The 15,139-nt window shown below is 36.1% G+C and overlaps 1 protein-coding gene across 24 annotated transcripts in view; it reads right to left on the reverse strand.

Moving 5' to 3' along the window:
• The window catches only part of LOC142158631 (poly(rC)-binding protein 3-like), a 1,531,228-nt gene that overhangs the window by 15,482 nt on the left and 1,500,607 nt on the right, over positions 1 to 15,139 (reverse strand). For 20 of the 24 annotated variants that reach the window (XM_075212770.1, XM_075212769.1, XM_075212772.1 and 17 more), the window contains one exon: positions 12,730 to 14,045. The exons of 3 other annotated variants lie outside the window; for them this stretch is intronic. In XM_075212770.1, coding sequence (XP_075068871.1) covers positions 13,697 to 14,045 — 349 coding nt within the window. In that variant the 3' untranslated portion in view covers positions 12,730 to 13,696. Of the gene's footprint in view, positions 1 to 7,439; positions 7,882 to 12,729; positions 14,046 to 15,139 lie in introns of those variants that run through there. One more of the 24 variants, XM_075212787.1, reaches the window with a different exon arrangement.

Here is a 15,139-nt window from a genome sequence, read left to right on the forward strand (position 1 = left end):
CAAAAAGGTTAGGCAGTGAAGTGTGCGGGCTAGTTAATGTAAGTATAACATCATCAGCATATAGAGCTATCTTATTATCTCTAGAACTCGTGGGAATACCCGTGATTTCCGTATTGTTTCTAATTCTAGCTGCTAAGGCTTCCATAATAAGGGCAAAGAGTAAGGGTGATAGGGGGCAGCCCTGGCGAGTGCCAATACTTATCCTAAAGGGTGTGGAAGTGAGACCGTTTGCTAAAACAGAAGCCATTAGATTATGATACAGCGCTGAGATACCCTTACAAAAGGAACCTTGGATCCCCATGCTTCCTAAAGTCTGCTGAATAAATGGCCAAGCCACTCTATCAAAAGCTTTCTCAGCGTCTAGAGCAACCACCAAGGTAGGGAGACCAGTGAAGGGAGAAAATCCCCTAGTCTATTTGCTAGTATCGTAGCAAAAAGTTTTAGATCAACGTTAGGCAGGGAAATGGGTCTATAGTTACTCACTTCCGTCGGGTCTCTGTCCGGTTTAGGTATTACGACGATCCCCGCTTCGGTGGTGGCTCCATCAAATTTGCCCCCTTCAAGTACTGAGCTAAATAACCCTGAAAGCATGGGGACCAGTTGACGGACAAATTTTTTGTAATATATAGAAGAAAATCCATCCAGACCCGGGGCTGATTGATGTTTCAGCGCTTTAATGGCCTCAGTAATTTCTTTTGGGGTAAGCTCTGCGTTAAGAGTTGCCAATTGACTTTTACTGAGTTTGGGTAACTGACAGGAGCGGAGGTAGCTCTTAATATTTGCTTTAAGCTGGATTGGATCTTCTATTATTATTAATATAATTAATTGTATAGATTGGCGTAATAATCTCTAAACCATTGCACAATTTTTTGAGGGTCATAAAGAGGAGAACCCCTAGAATCTTTTACTGATATTATTCTGTTGCGAGAGCGGCGGGAATGGAGTTTGCGCGCCAAGATAGAATCAGCTTTGACGCCTTTTTCATAATATTTTTGCTGTACCCACAGAAGAGTTTTAGCTGCCTGTTTTGATAGTATTTGATTCAACTTTCCACTAAGAGAGAGAAGTTTTAAATATAGTTTCTTTTTAGGGTTTATTTGATGGTAAGATGTAACTTGCTGTATCTGTTGCTCAAGATCACGTATGCGCTCTTTTTCTTTCTCTCTCTGCTGCGCTGCCCTTTTGATAAAGATGCCCCTTATAGTAGCCTTATGGGCATCCCAGAGTATAGATTGTGATATCTCCAAAACATATATAATTATATAAATGCAATACATACTATCATGTAAAAATATAATTATGTATGTATAATATAAAATGTAACTATAAAAACGGGGCTATTTCGTAACTCTCGTTGACGGTGATAGTCAGCATATTGACATCACCGATAACCGCGACACACTGATCGGTGCTGTGAAGGGGTAACAGCAACGATCAGTGCGTCGTGGTTATCAGTGATGTCATCAGCTGGCGCCGGGTTCTTCAGGGATCGCCATGACTTCCAGTCGGTATAAACAGAAGGAGAAGACTTTAGAGCCCCATAAAGATAAACAAATCTTTGTTGAGAATGAACAGGTTTTAAATAAAAACCTGGATAGAGTTCAATCCGATGTGATTAAAATAAAAGAAAGAAAGTTTATCTGTGATAAACATGATTATGACAAGAATAATGTTAAAAATTGGGAAAGAATCCATAATGATACACATATACAATATCAAAACTCTGATAGACCTAGAAAGCCAAAAACCTCTTGGAATACCATTCCCTATAAGAAACCTAGGCCACCACAGACCCCTAGATATGAGGATAAGAAACATCTACGATTTGAGCCAGCTACTAGTAGAAATAGATTCTCAGTACTAGATGGTATTGATGGTGAAAGAGAGGATTTTTTATCTCCACTCTCAACACCTCGGGAGAGATTCAAACATTCTCTCAGAGAGAATAGAAGGCTGGCCTCTCCCTTAAAACACAGATATGCCGATGTAGAGGAATATGTGGAGACTCAAAGATTTCAAAAGAGGAGACATATATAATTTATATTGAAAAACTAAAACAAGAAGGTATTTTTAATCTATAGGAACATGTATTAACAAAGTCAGAAATATCAGTATTAAATAATGGACTGTCATTTGCTTCTATGAAACAACTTAACAAATTCCAACTTTACATAGATATTAATAAATTTATAAGAAAGTTAACATTAAAAGGGCATTTTGCCGGGCAAAGATCTTGCCATTCGAGCTAACTATGAAACAACCTCTAAATTTGGTCTTTGGTTACCTTCTAAATATTATCCATTGGAGTCTAAGAGTTGACACATTGAAATTTTCCAAGAATTGGTCACTGAAGACTTGTGTGAACAACATAACATTATTCATGCATACAGGAATTTAAAAGCTAACTAAATGAAAGCTCTTAAAAACCTTCAAACTAACACTGAAATAGTAATTAAACAGGCTGATAAAGGAGGTGGTATTGTAATTCAGGATCGAGCAGACTATATAAAAGAAGCAGAAAGACTATTGAGTGATACAATATCATCATCGTCATCATCATCACCATTTATTTATATAGCGCCACTTCATTGAATGATGATCTAACTTGTGAATTTGTTTGTATTTTAAGAGAGATCTTGACTCGAGCTCTCTATGATGACATAATCGTCAAAGATGAAATCCAATTCCTGATGAAAAACAATCCGATAATACAGATATTTTATCATATACCCAAAATCCATAAGAGTCTGTTCAATTCCGCCTGGGAGGCGACTTCTCATATTTCCGAATATGTAGATGTTTTCTTAAAGAATATGTAATCAATTTGAAATCATATTTAAAGGATACTACGAGTGTGTTACAAATTTTTGAGAATTTTAAATGGAGTGTCCATTTCCTATGGGTAACAATCAATGTTCAATCACTTTACACCTCTATTGAACATGAAAAAGGAATAACAGCAGTGAGGCATGTTTTAGATCTGGATGATACCTTGTCAGATATGCATAATGAATTTATCTGTAACCTTATTAAGTTTATTTTAACACATAATTATTTTATATTTCTAGAGAAACTTTATTTACAATTGTGCGGAACTGTGATGGCACAGTTTTTTTCACCCAGCTTCGCAAATTTGTTGATGGAAAGCTGGGTAGAACGATACATCTATAACTCTAGTCCATTTTCAGAGAACATTGTTTTGTTTAAAATATATATTGACAATATTATTCTAGTCTGGAAAGGCAATATTGAGACTTTAGACTCGTAATTTTATTAAGCCTGTAGACACTAACAGCTATTTGACTATAAGCACTCCAATGTAAACAGATGGAAGCCAAACATTCCTTTTTCGCAATTCCATCGTATTAAGAGAAATTGTAGTGAGAATGTAAAGAGCAGTTGAATGTGTATGCAGAGAGATTTTGAAAAAGAGGATATCAGCAAGATTTACTCATGGAAGCTATCGATAGAACAGAGAGACTAGCCAGACAAGATCTTCTAACTTATTCAAAAAGGGAAAATAAAAAAATGATATTCTTTTAACACTACATATAATAGTGGGGAGAACAAAATTAGATCAGTCATCTCGAAACATTGGGGCATCCTGAAGAGAGACCCTGTTTTGCATGATATTCGACCGGAGAATCTGAATATTATTTAAAACAAAATTCAAAATTTAAAGGACATTGTGGCCCCTAGAGTGTTAAAACACATTAAAGATAAACGTACCACGTTCTTGGATTTCAGAGGTAGCATTAGATGCAATCATTGCAATATATACAAATATACGGCTCCTACTAATAAAATGTTTTACAATTATAACAACAGTAGGAGTTTCTCTGTTAAGGGATTTATGAATTGTATGTCAACTTCTGTAATATATCTTTTAGATTGCACATGTGGCTTAAAATATGTAGATAAAACAAAAAGACCACTTAAATTACGTATCCAAGAACATGTAAGGAATGTTAAAAATAAAGTGGTAAGCCACTCTGTCTCAAAACACTTTTTAGAGAGTCACCAAGCAGACCCACAGTATTTGAAATTTATGGCCATAGAACATGTAGAATTGGGCCAAAGGGGTGGGGACTTACAAAAACGACACTCACAACGTGAGATGTTCTGGATATATACACTTGGCACTTTAACACCACAAGGTTTTAACGAGAGTTACGAAATAGCCCCGTTTTTATAGTTACATTTTATATTATAAATACATAATTATATTTTTATATAATAGTATGTGCTGCATTTATATTTTTATTGTGTCCATGTATTATTGTCATTTTATATTGTAAAATATATATTTGTACTATCCAGCTTCATATATTTATATTATTTAAAGTTTCTATAATTTTTTGCAAACAATATCACTATTCATATGAGAATATGTATTCTGTATATATGGTAATTAGTTTCTGTATTTATAAGAGATTGTATATATATTCAATGTCAGATTAGATATGGTCATATGATTACTTTTACCTACTCGGTATGGACATAGTCCAATACAAATGTAAAACAGCAATGTTTGCTGTTATTCTCGTCATGTGACCGCTTTGTTTACATTTTTTTTACTTCTTTTATGCAAAATGGCGCGAGTATAGGATAGTGCGCAGGCGCAAAATGGATCGTGACCTGAGCAGTCGCATAATCATCTCCTCCTTGAAGAAGTCTTATTTAAACAGACAAAACGCGTTGAAGACTACTTTATTTTTTTGGAATTTTGGGGATATCCTGTCTGGGACGTTGATCTATTTAGCTGCAAGTTGACTGGTATGCCATACCCGGGATTCATCTGTGCCAGGTCGAACATACAAGGCAGTAACTCAGATAAACTCATTTCCCTTTTTTTAAAATGTGAGTCTGATAACCTTATGTTATTATGTGCAATAAACCTATGTACTAAAAGTACTACACTATGTTGGTTTTTATCTGACATTTTGTATCCAAGAGCAACAGTGGATATGTGAAGATTCCATGACTACAAACAGATAAGCGATAAAGTTTTCCTTTCTGGTACGCATAATCACTATTGGAGAGGCTTGGTGCACATGGTCTATGCATGAAGGCCACACATGTGGTTGTTTTGCTCTTGATCACTCTGTCTCTGATACTGTTATGAGATCTGGAATATTCAAAAATATTTAACATACGTGGAATATTCTATTTATTGGTACGCACAATCATTATTGAGTCACGCGCCATTGCATATCTCTCTCTCTATCTATATATATATATATATATATATATATATATATATAATCAGCCTGTAGTACAGGCAAGTTAACTTTATCTACAGGTAGATAAAACAACATTAAAGAAATGTACACATAGCACACCAGTGAATAATTTTGTAGCGATTCTTTACCTACATGTGTCCACATGTACATGTTATGTACATTTGTTTACATTTCATGATCAATACACTTTCGACCACTTCACAGATGCATGGTCTACACAGGTGTACTGATCCTACGGATATGTTCAAATGTTTATTATTGATTCACTATTAAAATATCACTGTTTCTGTGTCCTTATATTGTATTTTTACACAACAGAGCACATAGGAGACAACATCATAGATTTAAATATGCACACCCACAAAGGTGTCAGTGTTGAAGAAACTATCTTCAGAATTGTTAGACAGGTGGTCGTGATTGCATACACACTTCCAAATTTGCAAGACATTGTTTCATCGTTGATCGTGATTTTTAGCAAGTTTAGAAAACCAAATGAAATGATACAATGTGTTTTGATTTGATAAAACATGATCATTGGAGGGTGCACACTGTTACAATTTCTGAGCAAATGGTAATTTATTGTGTGATCTGTGTGATAATTCCATCAGTGTGTACACAGCTTAAGACGTGTAGGGAACATTTTATAAATAAGAATAAAAATGTAGCTGCTGTTGGGGAAAGTGTTTGTGCACTATAATACACTAATCTGTTGACATCAGTTCAATGACCTTTAGTCCTCAGGAGTAGAATAATTGTACATGTTTATGTAGTTTTATAATATGTTACCACTTTCTTTTTTACAAAGGTGGATATATTTATTATAAAACATCTTCTTCTATAGCAATGATATTATATATGTATAACCATTTGCAATGAATTCTCAAGCAATTACTGGTTTCATAGTATAATCTGGAGGTCATTACCTAACCCCTAGGTTCCCAAACTGTGCGCCGTGGCTCCCAGGGGTGCTGCGGCGCTGTCACAGGGGTGCCGTGGACAGAAAGAAGAAGAGGAAGGAAAAAGGAAAAAGAAACCAAAAAACTATTTACCAATCCGGCGGTGCCCGGAACCCAGCATCCTCCTCCTTCCTCGCTTCTCACTGAATGCTGGGCGTGACGTCACGCCCGGCATTCAGTGAGAAGCGAAGAAGGAGGAGGATGCTGGGTACCGGGCGCCGCGGGATTGGTAAGTAGCTTTTTGTTTTTTTTTTCTTCTTCCTGTCCACGGCGGGGGCACAAAGAGGGGCAGAGGCTGAGGGGCAGAGTGGGCAGAGGCTGAGGGGGCAGAGCGGGCAGGGGCAGAGCGGGCAGGGGCAGAGCGGGCAGGGGCAGAGGCTGAGGGGGCAGAGCGGGCAGAGGCTGAGGGGGCAGAGCGGGCAGAGGCTGAGGGGGCAGAGCGCGGGCAGAGGCTGAGGGGACAGAGTGGGTAGAGGCTGAGGGTGAAGAGACTGAGGGGCAGAGCGGGCAGAGGCTGAGGGGGCAGAGCGGGCAGAGGCTGAGGGGGGAAAGACGGGCAGAGGCTGAGGGGGGCAGAGCGGGCGGAGGCTGAGGGGGCAGAGGCTGAGGGGGCAGAGGCTGAGGGGGCAGAGCATGGGGGCACAGTGCGTGTGGATGCAGGGGACACAGTGTGTGTGGATGCAGGGGGCACAGAGTGTGTGGATGCAGGGGGCACAGAGTGTGTGGATGCAGGGGGCACAGAGTGTATTAGCTGTAAATTATTCTTTGACAGAAATATAATTGAAAAAAATATACATAAATAAATTATTTTCCCTTTATGTGTATTATTTTTGTATACAACTAAATAAGTATTTCTGTTCTGGCCTAAATACTTATTACGTCTTTTGACTACTTATAAAACGGGACTGCTCGGTAATTATTTTGTAGGGGTGCCTTGAAAAAATTATGGAGACTCTAAGGGTGCCGCGAACTGCAAAAGTTTGGGAACCACTGACCTAACCCATAGAGACAAGATATTCCTGTCATTGTCCTTCTACTAAGCTGATCAAAGATACTTGATGATTGTTTGGGTATGGGTCACTGCAAATTTTCTCTTTGTTAGTAAAATATTGCATCTATTTAGTTGATACCTGAAGCCAGAATAAAGGAAGCCAATCACTGGCTGCAAATGTGGCTTTGACATCCAAGCACTCTGATTATAAACAGGACATGAGATGCAATCATGTAAAGACTTCAGCAGTTTTCTTCCTGAGTATTATTTTATTGACAAAATTATTATACAGTGACACATTTTTCTTTTCACCTTTAGCATGGTTGAAATACACTGACTTTGGTGAACCAGAATGACTTGATAAATATAAAAGAACATCATCATAATGTATTATACATTTTATCTGTGATACAACTGATCATATGTACTTATTTTCATTCTTAATCAGGAAAACAAGAAATTAACAGACAAGTTTATAAATAAAAATGGCTACGAGAATAAAGGTAAATTATATTACTAAGCAATTAAAACTGTATAGCATGAAATAATTTATCTGGCAGAAATCCCTCAGGCGCCTAAAGTTTAAAGAAATCATTGTCTTTTGAGGAAATGTCCTGTCTTGAGGCTAATACAATTCGAACATGTCGAGATACATTACAGAGTCCCCAGGCCAATGACTTCTGAGGAAAGCCTAAAACAAAATGGAAGGGGGAAAAAGCAAGAAAAAAAAATCTTCTCACCATTATAAAAATAACACTCAATTACAACCAACAGATAAGTGTGTATCAATGCAGGCAATATTTTCTTACAATCGTCTTTACTTTCGAGTCTCTAACAAATAAATATGATAATTCTGAACACAACACAAACACAAAACAAAAACACTTCAATTAAGCACAATTTGTAAAAAGGGTGATATTTATTAATGATTGCAATGTCATACTTAGTGCACTGGTAGAAACAAGCCTAAATTATACAGGAATAACAAAATACAGTTGGCACTGTACAGTAATACTGATTAATGCCTATATTAAGGGGGAGGGATTACAATGTAACCCCTTCTCTAGTTAACAGGGCTTAAATGCTTTGTATTAGAAAAACATATTCATACAACTTTGTGATCTTAGTTGTGACTGATAAAACTGTATAAAGATCAAACTTTAAAGCTATGGTATCTGAGGAATGCAAAGTTGAAGATAATGGCGGGAGTGAAATCTCTATCTTTGAAAGATATGAGGCAAAAAATACTACGTAACTATGCCAGTGCAAAGCAACATAGATTAAAGAAACATAGAAGGTGAATGGAAATATATACTATGATTACAACTAGTTCCAACAAAGCAAAGAAATATGTTATTGAAAGAACTATTTTAAGTGGTGCCCACATACTCTATATTGTTGAATTTTTTATTATTGTCAAAATATCATTAATGTTAACTATAACTTGATTTTATATCAAATTAAAGTTACAGCATAACACAATGAAACTCCTATATTGCTGCTGTTATAATTTTCCATGCATTTACAAAAGCATGTACACAATGAGTTGTGGTACAGTGATCCTTGTTAACTATCATCTATAGATTGTAAGCTTGTGAGCAAGACCTTCTTTTCTCGCTGTCTGTCTGTATTACCCAGTATTGTTTTATTACTGTGTTTTTTACCAATTGTAAAGCGCTACAGAATGTGCTGACTCTATATAATACATGTTTATGACGATGATGATGCATGACATTGATTGTCTCAGCAATGATCTGAAGACTGGCCCAGCAGCTCATGATCTCACTTGAATAACATTCTCTAGTTTCATAGCAGGAGATTGTAGCTTGCAGAGCTAACAGGAGAGTAATCAATATAATATTAAAACAAGAGTGACACAAAATGGGAAGGGGCAATGAGGGTAAAGACACAGAACACCGTACTAAATGGGATTTGCAAAAATGTGAAGAAAATATATTCTATACTTTACTTGTAAGAAGAAAAAAAAGTCAATAGAAAAATATATGACCTATGCATAATAGTTTTTAACTGGGTATTTCCTGCTCATCTTTTACTATGCTAGTCATTAAAATAGATGTATTAAAGGAAAGCTGTTTTTTTTATTAAATATGATTAGGCTACACTGAAGCCGGGAGCTTCTGGTTTTGTAGAATTATTGGGCTCTGAAGAATCAAAATCCCTCTACTCTACTAGCACCAAATTACATTAGGTCAGTCTGAGGACTATGCTACACACACAATTAGCCCTGCAATTATATTGATTTGACCAAATAGCAAAATCCCATCTGAGCTGTGTCATGACCTATAAACAAAGTCCCCTAATATGCTGCAATTGTGTCAGACTGTGGAGTCTGTGCCAATTTCCATAGGGGACCGTTGATAAAAGATTGTCAAGCTCTGAATTTCATTGTTAGGTTACATCAGACATAATAACAATACAAATTTCTTTTGTACTCATAATCGAAGAACACATTATGGTGGAAGATCACAGTTTCATTCATTATAGGATATCAGGCGTGGACTGGCCAATGAAGTTACTTGGGAATCCACTGAAGCCTATACTCTCAAACATGAAAACTTTATTTATTTTACTTTTACATCTCTTTAATGTATACTATTGTGCATAATATGTATTTGCTATAATCATTATTTTAATTTAGTCTCAGCTGTTTGATAAAGATAAGTTTCTCTGTGGACTTTACATTGGCCAGCACCCCACTAGAACACTACAGGATATGATATCATTTAAAATATATGCCATATCACCATGCTCTAGAACATTTATTTGGTATATTGCTGGTGATTTTACTAAAAGCATTTTTTTTTATATAAGAGGGAATTTAGTTGTAGATGCATTGTTTGTTTTAGTACATTGTGCTGTATGCACTGAGTTTGGAGTTAGATTTAGCATCTTCAAGTCTTTACCACCATCCACCTGTGGGGAAAAAAAGTGAAGTAGAGGGGCAATGGCTTGTTGTGTGTAAACTGATTGTAATAACTAGGACAGGCCTGGCCTATGACTCTCCAGCTGTTGTGAATCTACAAGCCCCAGCACATTCTGCCAGCCAATAGGTAGCCGATAACTGGCAAGGCATGCTGGAACTTGTAGTGTTACAACACCAGGATAGCCACAGGTTGGCCAGGCCTAGTCTAGGATCAGATTAATTATTCGCCACCACTCAGAACAATGTCTGAATTATGTTTATGTAACTCCATCAATATTTACTATTTTACACCTCCTATAGATCATCCTGTGACTATCAAGTGTGAGAAGTTATAGTGCTTATGTCTCGGAGGCACACCTTTAAAACATGTTCATGTAACGTGTAGTTATTTCACAAATACAAACTTATCACCTGCTTTACTATTTTATGTATGTGGTTAACCTATAAAATTTAAGCAATTCTATAACCCTTTTCAATATTTATACACATGGATTAAAGACAGGGTTCTTTGTATTCTATATATGTGACATAAAAATAAAAACAAATATAAACCCTACAGTTGCTCCCATCTTTACTTTTCTTAGAAAAACTTCTAGCATGAAAACATGTATTGCAAGGAGACTGTTAGATGGAGTGGCATTGGTCATTTGTGTTACCTACTGCCTTTCAACCATTGAGCACTAATGCTTTTTACATGTATTAATGTGACCCGCCCAGTCTAATTCTGTTATTAATTAAAAATATCCATTGTAAATAAAAGGAGTCACATAAAGGTGACTGGAATAAGGCTAGTCTAGTATAGGAAGGATTGAACACTCTACAATTAATCTCCAAGCTTTGTCAGATGTAACTATCCAAATACCACACAAAAAATAAAGGGAATATACATAGTCACTGCTGTAGATTAGGTCTAATGAAAAATAACCACAATATATGAAATTCAGATTTTCCAATAATAATACATTTTTATTTTTATTTAATTGAATTAAAACTGCAGCAAATTTTGTACTTTAGTAAATATATTCATCCATATTTTTAATTTGTGAGCCTATAGTCCATGCCATTTTAATCTACAAAGATTGTGCTATGCTTTTATTATTGTGACATCATCTACAGTAATTAAGTTAATTTTAAATAAAATATATTACAGGTTAAACTGTTTGTATGAAACTTATATAACCATCCTGATTTAAGATTGCACTAAAGGATAAACTGATATAGCAACTGGCAGGCATAACAGCATTAAATATGCTATGTTTTTTTATAACCAGTCAGTGCAAAATATACTGGACCTGAATGCAAGGTGAACGCAACATGCATATAAATAAATCAGACATAATTTGCATGTACGTAGGCTCGTATTCAAGTACAAGCTGATCTCAAGAACCATTTTGATTTGAATATGGGTATGAGTACACACTGACCAGGGGCGCACAGAGGATTTCTCAGGGGGGGTTTCCTCCACCCCCGAAAAAAAAAACCCCTAGAGAGCTGGCGCGCATGCGCAGCTCCGTTTCGGCTGCACTGTACTATACAGCAGCCGCGGCGGCACTGTCAAAGAAGCATCCGCGGCGGTGCTGTATACAATACAGCACCACCACGGACGCTTCTTAGACAGCGCCGCGGCTGCTGTATAGTACAGTGCCGATGTGTAGGGCCCATTTTTAGGTCTCCAGAAACCCCCCCGCGTGCGCCACTGCTGACTATACATTACTTGCCGTATGCAGACAGACAAAACACATGATATTGTTCATATACATGTATTCTGCAAAGTCCCATCAGAACTCAGGCAAAAAAAAATAAAAAAATACATAAAATACATGTAAATAAATGTTTGTTTTTACATGAAATACATAATTCAGAATGTCCTTAATGCATACTGTACATAAAATGCATTTTTATAGTTTCTATTAAATGTAAACACATGTTCTGGCATGCATGAGTGTCGGTCATCACTATCAGTTGACACATACACCTGCCTCGTATCTGGTGCAAGTGATACAGCAAAAAAAATATGCCTAAGAGATGCTTAGACCTTAATTCAGATGAATGTGCGTGTGCTCGACCTCAGCGCGCCCTTACTATAGATTGCCTATGCCCTACAAGTCATAGGCAATCGGAAGTGTCATTTGCGTTTGGATATGACTTGGATGCAATTGCGTTCACTAGCGTAAGGTCCGTTTCTGAGCATGTGCAGAGCAATTTTGCGCAAGATATGGCATGCAATAGGACTTACGCCTGAAGATTAATCAGGCTCACTATCCATAGATGAATAGCGTTTGTTTATAATATTTTTACACTTTGTTAATGGACAATTTTATTATGTAAAATATATTAGCCATGCAAATTCCATACAGATCATAATGCGTATAATAATAATTAGAAACTAGATTTTTTACAACCAAGAGAATTTCACTAGTCGCTGACTGCATATTTGCTTCAGTTACTGCATATATTTTGTGATGATCAAATGTTGGCCTGTCCTTTCTCTCTAATAAATAGTTCTTTAATGATATTTGATCAAAAATATTAGCATCTGAAAGCATATTTACTAGGTTTCATTTTGGAGCCAACACAAATAAATATTTCCTTGCCTTTTGATTTTTATATGTTTTATTTCAGTATAATAGTAAGCACCCTTAACAAAGTTGTATCACAATTGACCACTACGGGCCAGGCTAATACTAACTTTTCATTGTACATATGGATTTTAAGCCTTTCATTGCATTGAAGTTAAATAATAACATGCATCTAGTCAACAAAAACAGAAACAGTTTTTTACGGAATACAAATACATTTACTGTTATTATACAGACAAATGTAGCACTGGAATTCAAAAAATAATTCCTTGTTTAATCCACACTGAACTAAAATTATTATAATATTTGAGTAAGAATAAAATAAAATTTGAAGAACTAGTAGGTGAATCAAATAACAATGTGTGGTCCGGGTTTATTTTTAAGTATGGAAATTAAAATAAAAGAGTCTGTATGTTTAAATTTATTGATTGAGACAAGAAGAAACTTGTGAAGTGATAAATTTAAGACAGGACCAGTTACCATCGCTTAGTGACCATCTATGGACCTCCACTAGCCATTTTTATTAAATTAACATCTTTGTTGGTCTAATTGTTGATTTAGCATATGTTGTTTATTTACGTTATCATGTATATCATTAATATATGTGGTTTGAAAAAGCAGATGTTTTTTAAATTGAAAAAGCAACACTTTCAATTTTCAAATACTGAGCTTTATAAGGCAAACATGCCAGGTAATTTTATTCATTCAGCTCTGAACCAACATTGAAATACATACACAAAAAAAGGAAATAAAAAGAGAATGAAACATAATATCAACTTAAATAAATAAATAATAAAACTGATAATGCATATGCTGTTGGAACTAGCTACTCTTTCGGGTTAATAGTCATGGAAAGAGGAAAAATTGAATCAGTAACAATAAACACTTTTCAATTCAACATAAAAAAAAATGAAACAGAAAATAAGAATGCCATATTCGAATGATCTACCACACAATCTTGGTAGAGCTTTGTTTTCATGCCTTCAATATGGAGCAAACTTCTGTCGGTCTGATTTCTTAACGCCACTCGTCGATGGAATTTTGCCAGTATAAGCAGGTAAATTCCCAGTGGCCCCTGCTGCATTTAAAGCCAGAAGTGGGACAGTTTTCATGCCAAGCAGACTGGAGACAGGAACAGCATAGTGGGTGGTCGATAAAGTTGGTAGGGTGGGGGGGGAATTGACGTTAACCGCGGAGGCAGCTGCAGCTGCTGCCAACACAGCCATAGAGGTTGGGGTGGAGGAAGGGGTGGCAGACTGAGAGAGGTTCATGTTGAGGTCAACAGGGGTCGTGACGGAAGCAGTCTGGGTGCTCAGTTTAGCCATCTCTAAGCTGCAAACGAAGAGAGGAACAGGAACAAATAGGTTGGGATGATCAAGCAAGGATAAATTTTGGGAAGAAAGGGTTGGAATATGAGGAGTATACAAAATCAGGTTGGGTTAGTTTGGTCAACAAAAGGAACAGACATATGGAAGGTGGGGAGAGAAAGAGAAAAAAAGGGAAAATGAGGATCATAGGAGGAACATGTTATGTGTTAAAGAAGAGATATAACAAAAGGATACTTCATGATTTGATGGGGAAAACATTACAAAGACTTTAAGAATGCCTTAACATAGGTGTTTATAATGTCAACGGAAGAAAGAAATATCAGGAATGCAGAGAATGATAAGAGATGATAAAGCAGAACTTAAAACAAAATGAAACAAAATTTTGAGTTCACCTCAGCACTGGTATGTTTGCCTTTTAATTTTGTACTTGTACATAGCCAATTTATTTTAATTTTGTTTTTATTATTATTTGTGGATTTAGATAACTATTCAAAATACCATTTCATCTAACTGACTACCCATTTATCATCTTATTAGGCTACTAAGATAACACTATACATATCTTTCCAGTCATAGAGTTTCATATGCCACCAATTTTATGTTATGTGCTTTTTGAATCTGCTACTTCACCCAAATTAATATGATCAAAAAAAGCAAAATCACTTTAGACAGACATGGAGCAACTTTTTCTGGCCTGATTTGTTGATGAGGTCATCAGTCTAAAGAATTTTCAATCCTGTGCAGTCAGTCTAATCTGATGGGATATTGGCTGCTCAGAAAGATTGTGTTAGGGGCTACACATAAACCAATATTTCTGAATCTTCATTGGTGATCAAACTGGCCAACAGAAATGGCACATGTGTTTCTAGCTTAAGTTTTAAGCTGTATTTCTAATTTCATATAGAAAATAAAACATTGTGAAATCTTGACTTTTCATTTTTAACTATATACAGTACATTAAATTGTATAATAATAAAGGATATTGAGAGATTGACATTTTCAATGACAGATAAGAAATAACATTTTTACCAAAATAGTTTATGTGGTATAAAATGTCTATAAACTATGGCGGATGCTACAAGTCACCAAGAAGTGACC

This window comes from Mixophyes fleayi, chromosome 5 (genome assembly GCF_038048845.1).
Source record: "Mixophyes fleayi isolate aMixFle1 chromosome 5, aMixFle1.hap1, whole genome shotgun sequence".
Taxonomy (NCBI): Eukaryota; Metazoa; Chordata; class Amphibia; order Anura; family Limnodynastidae; genus Mixophyes; species Mixophyes fleayi.